This window comes from Chiloscyllium punctatum, chromosome 16, assembly GCF_047496795.1.
Source record: "Chiloscyllium punctatum isolate Juve2018m chromosome 16, sChiPun1.3, whole genome shotgun sequence".
Taxonomy (NCBI): Eukaryota; Metazoa; Chordata; class Chondrichthyes; order Orectolobiformes; family Hemiscylliidae; genus Chiloscyllium; species Chiloscyllium punctatum.
In genome coordinates this window covers 35,697,186-35,711,453 of record NC_092754.1, presented here as the reverse complement: position 1 = coordinate 35,711,453, position 14,268 = coordinate 35,697,186, and the positions used below count along the sequence as shown (strand labels likewise).

General features: G+C 40.9%; 1 protein-coding gene and 1 long non-coding RNA gene across 2 annotated transcripts; one reads left to right on the top strand and one right to left on the bottom strand.

Annotated features, from left to right (window-relative positions):
* Positions 1 to 582: 582 nt before the first annotated feature.
* Positions 583 to 2,434, bottom strand: LOC140487155 (uncharacterized). Its single transcript, XR_011962713.1, has 2 exons — positions 2,106 to 2,434; positions 583 to 821 (listed from the first exon to the last, which is right to left on the bottom strand). It is a non-coding gene; the product is annotated as an uncharacterized lncRNA (long non-coding RNA).
* A 30-nt stretch (positions 2,435 to 2,464) lies between these two features.
* tardbpa (TAR DNA binding protein a) lies at positions 2,465 to 13,708 on the top strand. The gene is made up of 5 exons (XM_072586728.1): positions 2,465 to 2,852; positions 5,759 to 5,922; positions 6,945 to 7,085; positions 7,904 to 8,074; positions 9,906 to 13,708. The coding sequence occupies exons 1-5, from the start codon at positions 2,615 to 2,617 to the stop codon at positions 10,434 to 10,436; spliced, it is 1,245 nt and encodes a 414-aa protein (XP_072442829.1). The 5' UTR covers positions 2,465 to 2,614; the 3' UTR covers positions 10,437 to 13,708.
* Positions 13,709 to 14,268: the final 560 nt, after the last annotated feature.

The following is a 14,268-nucleotide window of genomic DNA, read 5'->3' as shown; positions in this document are numbered from 1 at the left end:
TAAAAGGGCGACCAGAATTTTACACAGTATTCTAAAAGTGACCAACATGACATTCCTACACTCAATACTCTGATTAATTAAGGCAAGCATGCCAAAGGAATTTTCACCATCCTGTCTACCTGCATTAATTCTGTTTCTCTCTCCAGATGTGCTGTCAGATCTGCTGAGTTACTCCAGCATTTCCTGTGCTTGGTTCAGATTTTTAATATCTGCAGTAGCATTTTGCTTTTATTTGAGAAAAACAGTTTCTCCCTGCTCTTCTCAGTCTCTCAAAACTTGATGAACCAGATTGGTCAAGCTTAGACAATTTGCATATACCATCATGGTTAGGTAGTCAATGAGTGTCTGAACGTCAGCTGCAATTCATTCTACAGGATCCATGTCCCACAAGAATCTATGGTCCGAAATCCCCTTCCTAAGACATGACATTTGTTCCCTTAAAATACGCCTTAAAACCTCCCTCTTTGACCAAGTGTGCTGTGTCCTAACGCCTCTTAAAAAAAAGGACAAAAACTACTAGAAATACTCAGAACTGGTAGCAGTTGGGGGCAAAGAAATAGATCAGACCTTTCAGGTCAGAACTAGTTCAGCAGCAAATTGTTTTTATTTCAGATTTCCAGTATCCATTGTGTTGTTTTTATCGTAATGTCTCCTTCTGTGGTTCAATGTCAAATTTTGTTTTGATCATTGCTGCAGTGAACAGACTTGAGACATTAAAGGTAGGTGGAAATTAGCAACGACTAGGTATGTTCTGTTATTTTCTTTCTTCAGTCACTAGCCAAAGGCAGATCCACATCTTAGCACAGCAAGGTGTGCCACAGCTAGGGAAAAGAAAGAGAAAGATCCAGAATCCATTCTTGACAGAAAGAAGTCAAACATCATGCTGTTAAACCAATCTGACCCAGGGCAGCCAACTAACCCTGTGGAGTTGGGGTTTCCTTTTGTGACAATATGTACTTTTACAGACACATAGTAGCTATGAAGTAATGGGAGTGGGATTTCAAATGAGAAAGCTTGTTGGCTCTGATTGATATTGTCCACTTGTGCCACAAAGTTACCCTCTGTTAAGGAATGACAATTGGTTAGATAGCTTGAAGGGCACTATCCTATATCAAGATTAGATTACATTAAATTCCCTACAGTGTGGAAACAGGCCTTTCGGCCCAACAAGTCCACCCTCTAAAGAGTAAAGCACCCAGCCCCATTTCCCTCTGATTAATGCACCTAACACTATGGGCAATTTAGCATGGCCAATTCACCTGGCCTGCACATCTTTGGACTGTGGGAGGAAACCGGAGAAAACCCACACAGACACGGGAAGAGTGTGCAAACTCAACACAGACAGTCACCCAAGGCTGGAATCGAACCACTGAGCCCACTGAGTCCCTATGATTACAAGTGAAGAGTAGGTCCAAAGTCTACCTCAGTCAGGAACAGGTATTGGATCCATGGTCTTGGTGTAATTCTAAGGTGTATGTCAGAAATGAAAACAGATCTATCCTGCCAGAGTCAAAAAGTGTGCCGCTGGACAAGCACAGCCGGTCAGGCAGCATCAGAGGAGCAGGTCAGTCGACATTTCGAGCACAAGGTCTTCATCAGGATGAACAGCTTATGCTCAAAACATCAAGTGTCCTGCACCTCTGATGCTAGCTGACCTGCTGTGCTTTTCCAGCGCCACACATTTTGACTGATCTTCAGCATCTGCAGTCCTCACTTTCTCCCAGATCTATCCAGTCCCTTTGTAGATCATTAAGTTTGCTTTATAAATGGTGGTGTTTATTTATCCCCACTGCAACAATGTCTGTAAAGCAGAATTCACTATTGATGTTACCAAAACAATGAAATATGATCGAGTCACTTTCAAGTATTAGCTGTGCTCACAGGACATATTTCAGAATGGTCTGCCCCAAACAGTGTTTCCTTATAGTCTTTCCCAGATATTAAAGTTAGCATCTGTGCTAAAATGTATTGGAATTATGAGGATTAAACATGAACAAAACAATCCTAAACAACTGTTCTGCTTATTTTTCACAGAACAAGAATTATAGCAATTAAATTTACTGAATGAGTTAAAACAGAGACAAACTCCAATTCAGTAACCTTACCACGAGGGCGCTTCCATCCTCATACAGGGAAGATTTATTAAACAGATATAACAGCAGGGACCAATAAGCTCGACAAACCTTTTGACTCTAACCAAAAAACAAGAACTTCATTGAATGTAATGACACCGAATTAGACTGATGCATATAACCAATATGCAGAAAGGTTTTAAATTAACAATATGCACTTCGATCCCCCTAAAGTAACAAATGGAAGACACCCGGCGTGAGCATCGTGTAGTATGGACGGCCATGGGGGAAAGAGGGGCGCTGACGTTCCACACACCAAGTGGTGACGTTTAGAACAGTGGATGATGACGATACACACGAACGCCCTGGGAGAGCGCGTGGGGTGAGATCGTGGGCGCCATTTTGTGCGCGATTTTTCGCCGAGGAAGGAGGCAGCTGCTCGCTCTCCGTCCATTCGCAGGGTTTCACCGCCAGTCAGTCCCTCCTCACACAGCTCTTTTTTCTCTCTTTGTCCGTCTCAACGTCCAGCTTTCACCGTGGCGATGGCAGAGTATATCCGTGTGGCGGAGGAGGAGTCGGAGGAACCGATGGAGATCCCGAGCGAGGACGACGGCACCGTGCTGTTGTCCACGGTGACGGCGCAGTTCCCGGGCGCCTGCGGCCTGCGCTACCGTAACCCCGACAACCAGTGTATGCGCGGCGTGCGCCTGGTGGAGGGCATCCTGCACGCCCCGGACAACGGCTGGGGCAACCTGGTCTATGTGGTCAACTACCCGAAAGGTGCGGCTCTTTGTTCGGGAGGGTCTGCGGGGTAGACGGGGTGGGGGAGGGGTAGACGGGGTGGGGGAGGGGTCGGTCGGTCCGGGGTAGGCGGGGGTCGGTCGGTCCGGGGGTAGGCGGGGGTCGGTCGGTCCGGGGGGGGGGTAGGCGGGGGTCGGTCGGTCCGGGGGGTGGGGGGGGGGGGTAGGCGGGGGTCGGTCGGTCCGGGGGTGGGGGGGGGGGGGGGGTAGGCGGGGGTCGGTCGGTCCGGGGGGTGGGGGGGGGGGGGTAGGCGGGGGTCGGTCGGTCCGTCCGGGGTAGTCGGCGGGGTGGGGGGTCGGTCGGTCTGGGGGAGGGAGGCTCGGTCCGCGCTGACCGGCGGCGGTTGTACTCCCACTCCCCGGGGACGGAAGGAGGCTAGGTGCGCGGAGGCGGGAGTTAGGCCGCACTCGTTTTCTCCATTCATTCAAAATGCACAGTTTTGCGACGCCGTTGTCTCAGCCTCGTGTGCCGTTGCCCAGCCGCCATTAACTGACTCCCTCTGCCCCAAGTCCTGAGGTTCCCATGTGCACACGCTAGCGACTCTGATTCGCTTCCAGCGTAATGTCGCATCACTGACTCCTTTATTCAGGTTCTGCAAGCTCTCAGCCCACCTTTTTGAAAACTGATTTGCTCTTTACATTTTTTTTACACTCTCCATTTGTTACACACTGGTTTTATGCTCGCGATGTTCAACCGCAAGTTATCCTCTGCTCACAACGAGTACGCCTGGTGTTGTCGTAGCCCATAATTAATTAGCTTAAGATATTTCAGCAACAATTCCTATCCCCAACTGTTTTCTGTCTCGTTGAAAACTGTTGCATTTCTTTGGAAGAGCGGCAGCTAGTGATCAGGAGTGGTTTCTCTACAGTTTTTCCTAATGTCTAAACTGCCTTTGCAATCAGATAACGATCTTGGGGCGGGGGTGGATGGTAAATTTTACTACTAAAAATTGGGTATGATGTCCATCAAAATGCAAAAAAAATGCATAGGCTGAATATTACTAGCGTTTTGCCATCTTTTAAGCCACAGAATAGATTGCTAAAATAAAACAATGCAGTTACTGGCGATATGAAGCAAAAGATTACTGGGGAAAGTCAGCAGGCTTGCCAACAAATCTGAAAAAGTTCTTACTCTCTCCACAGATACTACCAGACCTGAGTTTCTCTAGCAATTTATTGTTTGAGTAGTTTGTTAGGCCATCTGAGGCCAGTATGAGTCAATCACCATAAACAAAATTTAATTCCTCTGATGTGGAATTCTAACTCTCTTAAACCAGTAAATGTCTGAATTATATTAACTGCTCATCCCTGGGATAAACTGCACTAGTGCAAATGTTATGAATGTATTGAGATGTTACTGCATTCTTGGATGACCAAAACACACAACGGGGGTTATGAAATATCTAGTGATTATGGCATATGAGTGAAAATGTCAATTCTGATGCTGGATGTTAGATCTGCATGTGTATGTGCAGTCATACCTGGGTGTTTTAACACTTAAGTGGCATTTTCTCAGCCATTCAATGATATGAGTGATCCTCAACTCCACTTTTCTGTCTTTTCCCAATAGAATTCCTTTTCTGATTAAGATCTATATTGCTCTTAAGTAATCAATGACCCTGCTTCCAGAGTCCCCTGAGAAAACAATTCCACAGATTCGCTACCTTCTGAGAAGAAATTCATCCTTGTCTCTGCCTCAGATCAGTGAACCCTCACTCTGAGTGTATTCCTAAACTGCCCCACAAGAGGAAACAAACCATATGAATTTTGTTAAATTTAATAGTCATCTCCGTTCTAAATTCCAGTGAATACAGGCGCAATCTACTCACTCTCAAGACTTGATTGTTGGCAATCACTTGAGTATCATTGTCCACCCAAGAAATTCTGTGTCATTGGGCATAGCTTCTGATGGTCCTTGCATGGTTTGTGTCAGACCAATGTACCCACAGTGCCATTATATTGTGCCTTTAATAAGGAGTCCAAAACTCTTCACCCTATTCTACCTGTGATTTGACTAGTGCTTGAACGGTTTTGGCAAAATCTCCCAACTTTTATACGTACTTCCCATTGAAATAAAGGCCAACATTCCATTTATCTTCTCTATTGCTCTTGATTGTTACTTTTTGTGACTTGTGGACAAAGACTCCAAATCTGTCCCCTGTTGCATTTTTCAGTCTTTCTCCATTTAAGTAATACTTAACTCCTATTTTCCTTACTAAAATGAGAAGCATTCAGCTTCCCACATTAATTTTAACATTTTTCCCCCATAGCAAGTTTTGAAAAGATTTGTAGCTCTGGTTGAGATTCTGGAAGCTAGTCCAGAGGCTCACTGAAGATGTTAGTGAGAATGGTGACGAAATGTCTGAAAACAAACCTTCTCACTCAGCAAGACACCTACACCCAGAATTTTTCCCCCTTGTTTAACCTGTTCTAAACTCTGTTGTCTTCCCATGTGTGTTTATCTGCCAACTTGGCTGTGCTACATTTGCTGTTCTCATCAATATATAGTGTGTAATTGCAGGCCAGAAATGATTGCTGAGACAGTCCACTAATCGCAGGTTTGCATCCTGAAATGCTCATCTCTCAACCCTGGCTTTTTGATAGCCAGTCCTCGTTCCATGCTCAAGAACAAGAACTCAAATTACTGGAAAAGCTCAGCAGATCTAGCAGCATCTATGAAGAAAAATCAGAGTTCAAGTTTCCAGTCTGGTGACCCTTCCTCTGAAGTCTATCTATACTAATATATTATTTTTTGATACCATGGGCTGCATTGTTAAGGATAGTAATATGCTGTACCTTATCAAACATTGAAGCGCTTAATCAGTCAGATTTGCTTAGGATGCTGAGAAATGGGTAAACGATGACTCCTTTTCTCTTTGTATCTAGATAACAAAAGGAAAATGGATGAAATTGATGCATCTTCAGCTGTGAAGGTGAAGAGAGCAGTCCAGAAAACATCAGACCTCATTGTTCTTGGACTTCCCTGGAAGACAACAGAACAGGACCTGAAGGATTATTTCAGTACTTTTGGAGAAGTGATTATGGTGCAGGTTAGGTTACAATTTAATTTTAAATTGATAGTGATGACATTGGATATGGTAATCACAAGATGGAATCCTTGAATTCTTGTCTAGAGCTTGTTTTAATTTGGGCTACTGAAACTGCTGTTGCAGTTAGGGATTATAATTGATAAATTTAACTTGCATAACATGAAATTTATCAGTTGGATCAAGTGCAGGCTTTATGTAAATGAACAAGGATGTGAATAATGTGAAAACATCGCTACTGTTTTTGTATTCAGTCTTTTGAGGTTTACAGAGGAACCTCAATTATCTGGCATTTGATTAACTGAATTTCAGATGATCTGAACAAAATGGCAAGGTCACAACGCGTGGCTAACTGTTATCCGGCATTCGATTAACCGAGTGAAATACTCACCGCTCAAGTCCTTCGGATAATCAAGCTTCCTCTGGGTACCAATTCTTTGGGATGCTTGTAACTAGTGTTACAGAAAATACTTAGTGTATTTTCAAGTTTCCCATAACCATCATAAAGGGATTGAAATAGGCACATCGGCTTTTCAAAATATTCAAATTCCAGATCAGTGTTTCTGTTCCTGTATTATTTAAAGATTGTTTTGCAATATATTTGCCATCATGTCAATAATGGGATTGCTGCTTATGAAGCATTTGATGTATAGAGGTTACCATGAAGTCCTACTTTCTGAACGGTGCCTGAGATGTGGTGACCCTTGGCTCAAATCCATTACTAGTTGTCTCTGTACTGAGCAAGAAGACCTACTGTCCTCTGGGACAATGGTGACTTTGTCTTTTAATTTCGTAAAATAATTGTGAAACACTTGTTTGCTGAACACCGTGTACACTGTGGTGGCTGTACATCCCAGTGATGAGAGGTTGAAATCTTGTCTTTGGTAATGAGCTATCCTGGTCCTCACTTTCAATAACCAGATTGTAGAATATGAAGTTTTTCAGTGTGTATGGAACATGTTTTTACAGATGACATTTTGCTGTTTTATTTATGTTTGTGACTGATTCTACCACCTTATTCACAGGTAAAGAGGGACACGAAGACAGGGAACTCTAAAGGCTTTGGGTTTGTCAGATTTACAGAATATGAAACGCAAGTGAAAGTGATGTCACAACGGCACATGATTGATGGACGATGGTGTGACTGTAAACTGCCTAATTCCAAGGTAGGACTTTTTTCACTAAAGTAACTGAATGCAGTTTTCATAAGAGATAGGCTTAAAAAAAGGAAGCAAATGACATCCATTTGAAAAGTGCTTAATGTCTAAGTGATTGTTAGGTGTGCAACCTAAATTTCGGGGAGTCCTAGAGACATTCAGCACACTCTCTTTGAGTCTGATTCTGCAAGATGTTGGCTGAACCAACATACTCATAATCTGGTACTTCATCTGGTCAGTCTTTACCCAAAGAAAAGCCAAGTATTCAGCAGATTAAGTGTCCTTAAGTCCAGCCTTCCTGTTTTCTGTCTATGAGCGTGCGCTCACTGATTGTTGTCCCTCATAATGAAGTCTCCCAAGACATTTTACAAGTTTATTAGCAAACGATTTGACACAATGGAACACAACCTCTCGTTTTCCATCCTAATTTTATGTCAGAGATTGAGTCGGAGATTGATTTTGAGGACCAAAGTAAAGAATGGAAAGATGGGGCCAGGACTGAGTTATGGCTGTCATTTATGGAGCAGTTTAAAGTTGACATATGTAAGAAAATGGAATGCAGAGATCTCAAAATAGGGCTGGAGAAAACCGGAATACGGATTAGTTGAATGTATAAGTTTAAAAATAAGGGTGATTAACTTTAAAATGGTGTTGCCAGATGTGTCTGAGTGATGAGCACACATTGCAAGTTGCCAGTGGTAGAATGGCCTGTTCTCTGGTTGGCTGTGGAGCATACTGATGTTAGAAAGTTTGAGATTAGAAATCACCAAGAAGAAAACAATCTTTGGAAATAAAGTTTAATTATTTGTGATGGTTTTTCATTGTAGCAAAATGCCGATGAGCCTTTGAGAAGCAGAAAGGTATTTGTGGGTCGCTGCACTGAAGACATGAGTGCTGATGAACTTCGTCAGTTCTTTTCCCAGTTTGGTGACGTGACCGATGTATTTATCCCAAAACCATTCCGTGCTTTTGCTTTTGTCACATTTGCTGATGACCAGGTAAATATTAAGATTTTTTTTTGGTAAATTATCAATTGTCTTGCGGATGAGTAGCTTGTGCATGTTTTTGAGGGGGGCAGGCAGGAAACTTTAAAAATCAGAAATTTGCTCATGCAGCCTCTTGATGATCAAAGCCTGTAACCATGTTATGGCTGTTGAGCAGAATTGAATGTGAAAACCTCAGACTGAAATGCATAAGTTATAAATTTATATCAGTGTGTGCCATAGCAGATGGTTTTCCTCATGGTCATTTGGACTTGCATCATGAAGCTGTCTGTAAAAGCAAGTGATAGGCCACGCATGTGTTTAGGGATACAGGACCATGTAAAACTATTTTGTGTGCCACCAAGCATAGTAGCACCAAACGTAATTGGGCACCTCATGAATGAACTAAATGCTGGTCCGTGTTCCCTCTAAACTACAGTTGTACACGAACCTCTGTCCGGGTACACTCTTCATAAATCAATCCCCTGGAATGCTTTAATGGAACTGAGTGTTTAAGTTACCTGCATTCCAGCAAAATAAGCTTTTGGATTGTAATTATTTAACTTGAATGGATTTCCCACAGTTCCTGTAAGTGGTGTGAATGCAATAGAACACATACTTGAAAGATACCATGCAGTCCACTATCATGACATGCATGAATGACCATTTTCATAAAAAATGAACAAACTCAAATTGGCAAGTAGACAGTTTTAAAATATCTCAAAGGGTCATATGACTTGATTTGTTTTGTAACCCAGCTACAAGTACTTGTGTTCTAGTATTATGTTCATTTTTATGGGGCCTATATTTTTAACATGAAACTGGGATTTAAATGGGCCATGAGCTTCAAAATGGCAATGGCTTCTGTAGAGATTTTGAGTTATAACCGTTGTCTCCATAGTTACAACAGACATTGGACCCCATTTGCAGATTCATGACCTTGCCCCCCCTCTGATCTCACTTTGGAATCGTGACAGTTTTTTTGTAAAGTGTGGTCACAGGGCAAAGGTTTGAGAAAGACTGCTGTAAAGCCACTCCAAAAATGAGTATACGTTATATGTGTATTGATATTTTCAAATAAAGTGCAAAATAGCTGGCTCCCATGATCCTGGTTTAAAATTATACCCCTAAAGAATGCTAAAGCTGGCTTCTGGTATTCCTAAGACCATTCCTTATCTATCTCTCTTCTCCAGCCTTGGCCATAGATGACTTTGTATTCACTCATTGCTTTCCAACAGTTCAGCCATGTTGGAAATTGATGTCCATTTCTGGATAATCTTGATCTTACAAGCTAACTTGGCTAACAATGCAGTAACATTAAAGTGTCTCACTAAATACAATGGATTAAAACTTTTAGGGGATTTTCTCTTTAACCAATTTGAGTTTTGGGAACATGCCTAGTTACTGAACAAGTTTGAGCTGTGAACAGTTAGAACAATAATGGCAGTTGTAGTAATGGAACATATTGGCTTTAGTTCTCTTTATTCCTTCACTTTTGGTATGATAGTGTGACGAGTAACCATACATTATTTTAAGTTGCCCTGTGATTCCAGTTTGGTAAAAACAAGGACTGCAGATGCTGGAATCCAGATTCTGGATTAGAGTGGTGCTGGGCTTTTGCCCGAAATGTCGATTTTCCTGCTCCTTGAATGCTGCCTGAACTGCTGTGTTTTTCCAGCACCACTCTAATCCAGAACCAGTTAAATTAGAACCTTGTCTAATTTAAATTGGAACTGTTTCCTTGACATACATTCATGGAGAGCGCGTAGGTTTTAGGTTTTGCTCACTGTTTAGTACTTTGCTAATTTACACATGTAATTTCATTACAATTTGTTTTCTTTCACAGGTTGCACAGTCTCTCTGTGGTGAAGATCTGATCATTAAGGGGGTCAGCGTACACATTTCTAATGCAGAGCCTAAGCATTTGAATGCTAGGCAACAGCTAGATAGAGGACGATACAGTGTCAACACTGGAGGCTTTGGCAATCAGGGTGGGTTTGGTAACAACAGAGGTGGTGGGGGAGGCTTAGGTGGCAGTCCGAACAGTAATATGAGTGGAGGTGGAATGAATTTTGGGGCTTTTAGCATCAACCCAGCAATGATGGCTGCAGCCCAAGCAGCCCTACAGAGCAGTTGGGGAATGATGGGAATGCTAGCCAGTCAGCAGGGCCAATCAGGTGCAGGTGGGGCAAACCCTCAACAAAATCAGGGAAACGTACCAAGGGAACAGAACCAGCCATTTGGAACCAACAATAATTCATACAGCTCAAATTCTGGTGCATTGGGGTGGGGATCGGCATCCAACTCCGGTGGTCCTGGGTTTGGCTCTGGTTTTGGATCTAGCATGGAGTCCAAATCGTCAGGGTGGGGAATGTAAAATGAGTGTTAGGTGTTTAGCAAATGAGCAGATGGGAGTTTAGAATTCTAATAATGGTAAGTAAATAGTTTTTCCACGACATTTTTTTTCTTGCTACATAATTGAACTTTTTTTTTAAACGTGGTTGTGTTTTGTGATGTCGTTCAGGATACTGACAGTAAGGTGAATTTTGAAAGCTACTGTATTGAGGAATGGAACTTGCAATTCAGTAGTGCTCTCCCTGACTCATTGCAGTATGCAAATCTTGTCTCTGGTTGAAATCTTTAATATGCTTTATAATCTGTGCACGTTGTTATTCCTTCTCCCTATGTTCTGGGTTTGTTAGTAAAGTAAGTCACATTGAGTCGAACAATGTGGGTAACTTCAGATTTTTCATGACTGCATTCTGATGCTATGGCTTCAATTATAAATTGCCAGCATGCTCTTCAATTAGATGCAACTTAATTCAAATGCGTGGGAATGTTGCTACTTTTTATCTTATAGTAAACTGCATTCTCTTAGAAAAGTAACCTTTTCACTGAGTAAACTAGGTTTTCTCTCTTCTGTGCAAGCTAAGTATCTGGAAGACCGTATCTTGTTTTTTAACCAGGTTATATTGTATTTCCAAATACTGCATAATGAATAGGGAAAATATTTTGTTAATCAAATAATTGTAATTAGACCTGACAGTATGTAAACTAGATAACCTCACAGGTACCTTGTAAATCCCATTTTGGTAATGAGTGGTTTGTTCAGATGCTGCATTGAATATAAATATTCTAAAATTGATCGGCTAAACATCATTCTCTACCATTAGTTCTAAATTCCATTAAAGACTAGCGTTTAGTATCTGGCACTTTCTGGCTTTTTTATCATTCTGGTCTGAAGTAATAATTCAAAACTAGCTCATTTAACTCTATAATACAGTGAAGCAGAGGATTGGGGTTAAGACATTCCATAAATTATTGTTAGGAACTTGAGTTGCGACCCACTCAGATTTTTGCAACTGTTTATGGTACCTTTTTTCATTGTGGAGTTGATCTGTTCTTCATCATTGCATATTTGGCTGGAGTGGAACCTACACTACCTAAGACACCTTTTGGTAAAAGGGATGAGTGAGTTTGCCTGTCTGCATAACTAGTTTCCTCAGAATAGCGAGTTTCGACCCTCAAAGCTTACAAATAATGTATCTTGTCTCAGATTCCTGGTTTACCCTCCAGTTTAGATGTTTTGATTATTGCCTTCTAATTCACTTACCCATACTATTTTTATTCTCTACGGTGACAGTACCATTTCCAGGGATACCACTTTTCTTCTTCCTGAGATGATTAGAAGGAGCATTCCAATTAGTCAAAAATATTACTCTGCTTGACCTGACTTACATTTCTTGTATCATAAACATTTGATTATCTTTCCAAAATTCAAATACTATGATAGCTACTGAAAAGCATATGTTGCCTAGTAACACTAACAGTAATGGTTATGTCCAAAGGCTAGTATAATGTTTGTTTTAATTTTAGCATCTTTAATATATTCTTTGAGGTTTGCAGAGTCCATTATGAAATACCTAAAATGGGTTGCATGCTTTTTCTAAAGATGCAAGTGAATTGTGTGGGTAACCATGGCATTGTAAAACAGTTTTACTGTCGAGTCCAAATGGTATTCTTTCAACATTTTTGGGCCTTGTTTTAGAAAGTAATATTGATAAGATTACATGTTGGTCAACAAACTGCATATGCAATTTGAAAGCAGTATGAAAAACCTGAAAATACCCTAGTTGAAGATATCTTTAGTTATTCTGTAGTGCTCATTTACTAAGCTTCTAGCATTTCAGTCTACATTGTCCTTTGCATATGAATGCAGTTGGTTAATCTCATCAGTACCTAGCAGTGCTTCCACGTGCACTTGGCTATGCTGTTTCATCCACATTCTATCCATCTTAAAATTGGTGAACTACTCCCACATTGTCAGCTATATAAAGAAGTGTGTTCATAATGTCACAACAGGTAAATGCAGCCTGATAAGGAATTGAAAGAACTATATTGTGGTGCAGAAACTTTTTATATAAATATAGTTTGCAAGATCTTTAAGATGGCTGGAACATATTTAATGGTGTATTGTGTAGATTTTTCAAAAAATTGAAATGTCTTTTTAAGGAAGTGGCCTGGATCGCCAAGCATGAACACCTACATACTGTATAGAAAATGCTTTCTCTAAACCATCTCTCTGCATTGCTTCAAGCTACATGGAGTTGCAGGTTCTGTTCAAAGGGACCACGGTGGGTGTTCCATTTTTGTCCTCTACTGTTCTTTTCAAGGATTCGTTTATCAGCGCTGTGAAACGAGATGATGTGCACAGAGCTGTGGTGACTTGATTTGAAGCCTGGTGTGGGATTGATGCTTATGGTGTTGCCAACGAATGAGAGGGCTAGTATGAGCGAGGAAGGAGAGAGCGCGTGCAGAAACCTGGTGGTGCATATTGAATTTTTAAACATGGCAAGATGTGGCTCTCAATCCCTTGGCATGGTGAGCGAATGCAGAGGAGAAGTGGGATACAGTACGAATGGTTTTTTTTCTTGCGTTCACAAAGGACTGTCCGTGACTGAGGGGCAAAAGACTCTAGTGTGGTGATACTTGCTTGTAACTTGAGTAATTGGAAACTGTTGGATGTGTTCAGTGAAATGAATATATCTAGGGGTTGAAACCCAGGAACATAGGGGCTCCACAAATTACAAAAATTGAGTTAAATTTACTTTGTCTTATATTTCTTAAAAATAACTAGAATGTTTGAAAATTGATTTCAGAAAAGTTATTCTAAATCCTAATTCTGTCTTATTGTAGAACAAAAACTCTAAAATGTGCATAAGGAATTGGTAACCTATAAATTACAGGTTGATATATAAAATTGGGCCAACTGTATTTGAGTTTAGTTTCAACCCCTGAATATTTTTTGTATCTTCCTTTTCCTTTCCCCTTCCCTTCCTGTTATTTGTGTGTGCCGAATGGTTGGTGATGTACTTTTGTATTACTGATATGTAAGTGTGAATAAGTGATATGATGTGGAGTTATGAAGGAACAATACTTTGTGGAGTGTATTGTGGCATTGCTGCCTGCCAGAGATGACTTGGGTGAGCTCAGTGTCCATCTCGAATAAGAGTGTACGATTGTCTGCTTTCTGCGAGTTTATTACGAATGCGGGGCTTAATAAATGATTGCTTGAGTTTAGTGTGTTTTGAAGCCCTTTTTTAATATCTGACTGTAGGGAATTCTTAATAAAATCTTGACTTGACTAAACATTTTTGTCTCTGCATCCTGACATGAAATGGGAAAAGCAACAAAATAGACTTTGATCAAAATGCCTATATGAAATATGCCAAAGCTGCAAATCAATGTTCTGAACTATTTTATGCACAGATTTTACAATTCTAATGCTGAATCTGCATCCAGAACAATAACCAGTCTCTTGAATGTCAATGATTATGTATTGCAGGAATTTTAATCAGTAAATTCTACTTCTACATTCTGTCAAAGGTATTCATTTAGTGGTTTCTATTGGCCTATCCATCTGAAAGTTAATGAGGAAGTCCAGTTTCTCCCTATCAGGTTTACTTTTTCATGCTCTTGATACAATTTCTATGGTGCTGACAACCCTCATCTCACCTAAGTGGGCAATCTAATCTGTCTGTACTATATCACTGTGGGCTGAAGAGCTGGGATAAAGATATTCTGTGCATCACAGCTAAAGCTAATTCTCGTGTTTCTGTCACTGCTTAATACTTAATTAGAATCTGCATTCCTGGGTTAACTTGTTTCCAGACTGAGAATTGATCGTGTATCTTTTCTGTCAGCTTTAA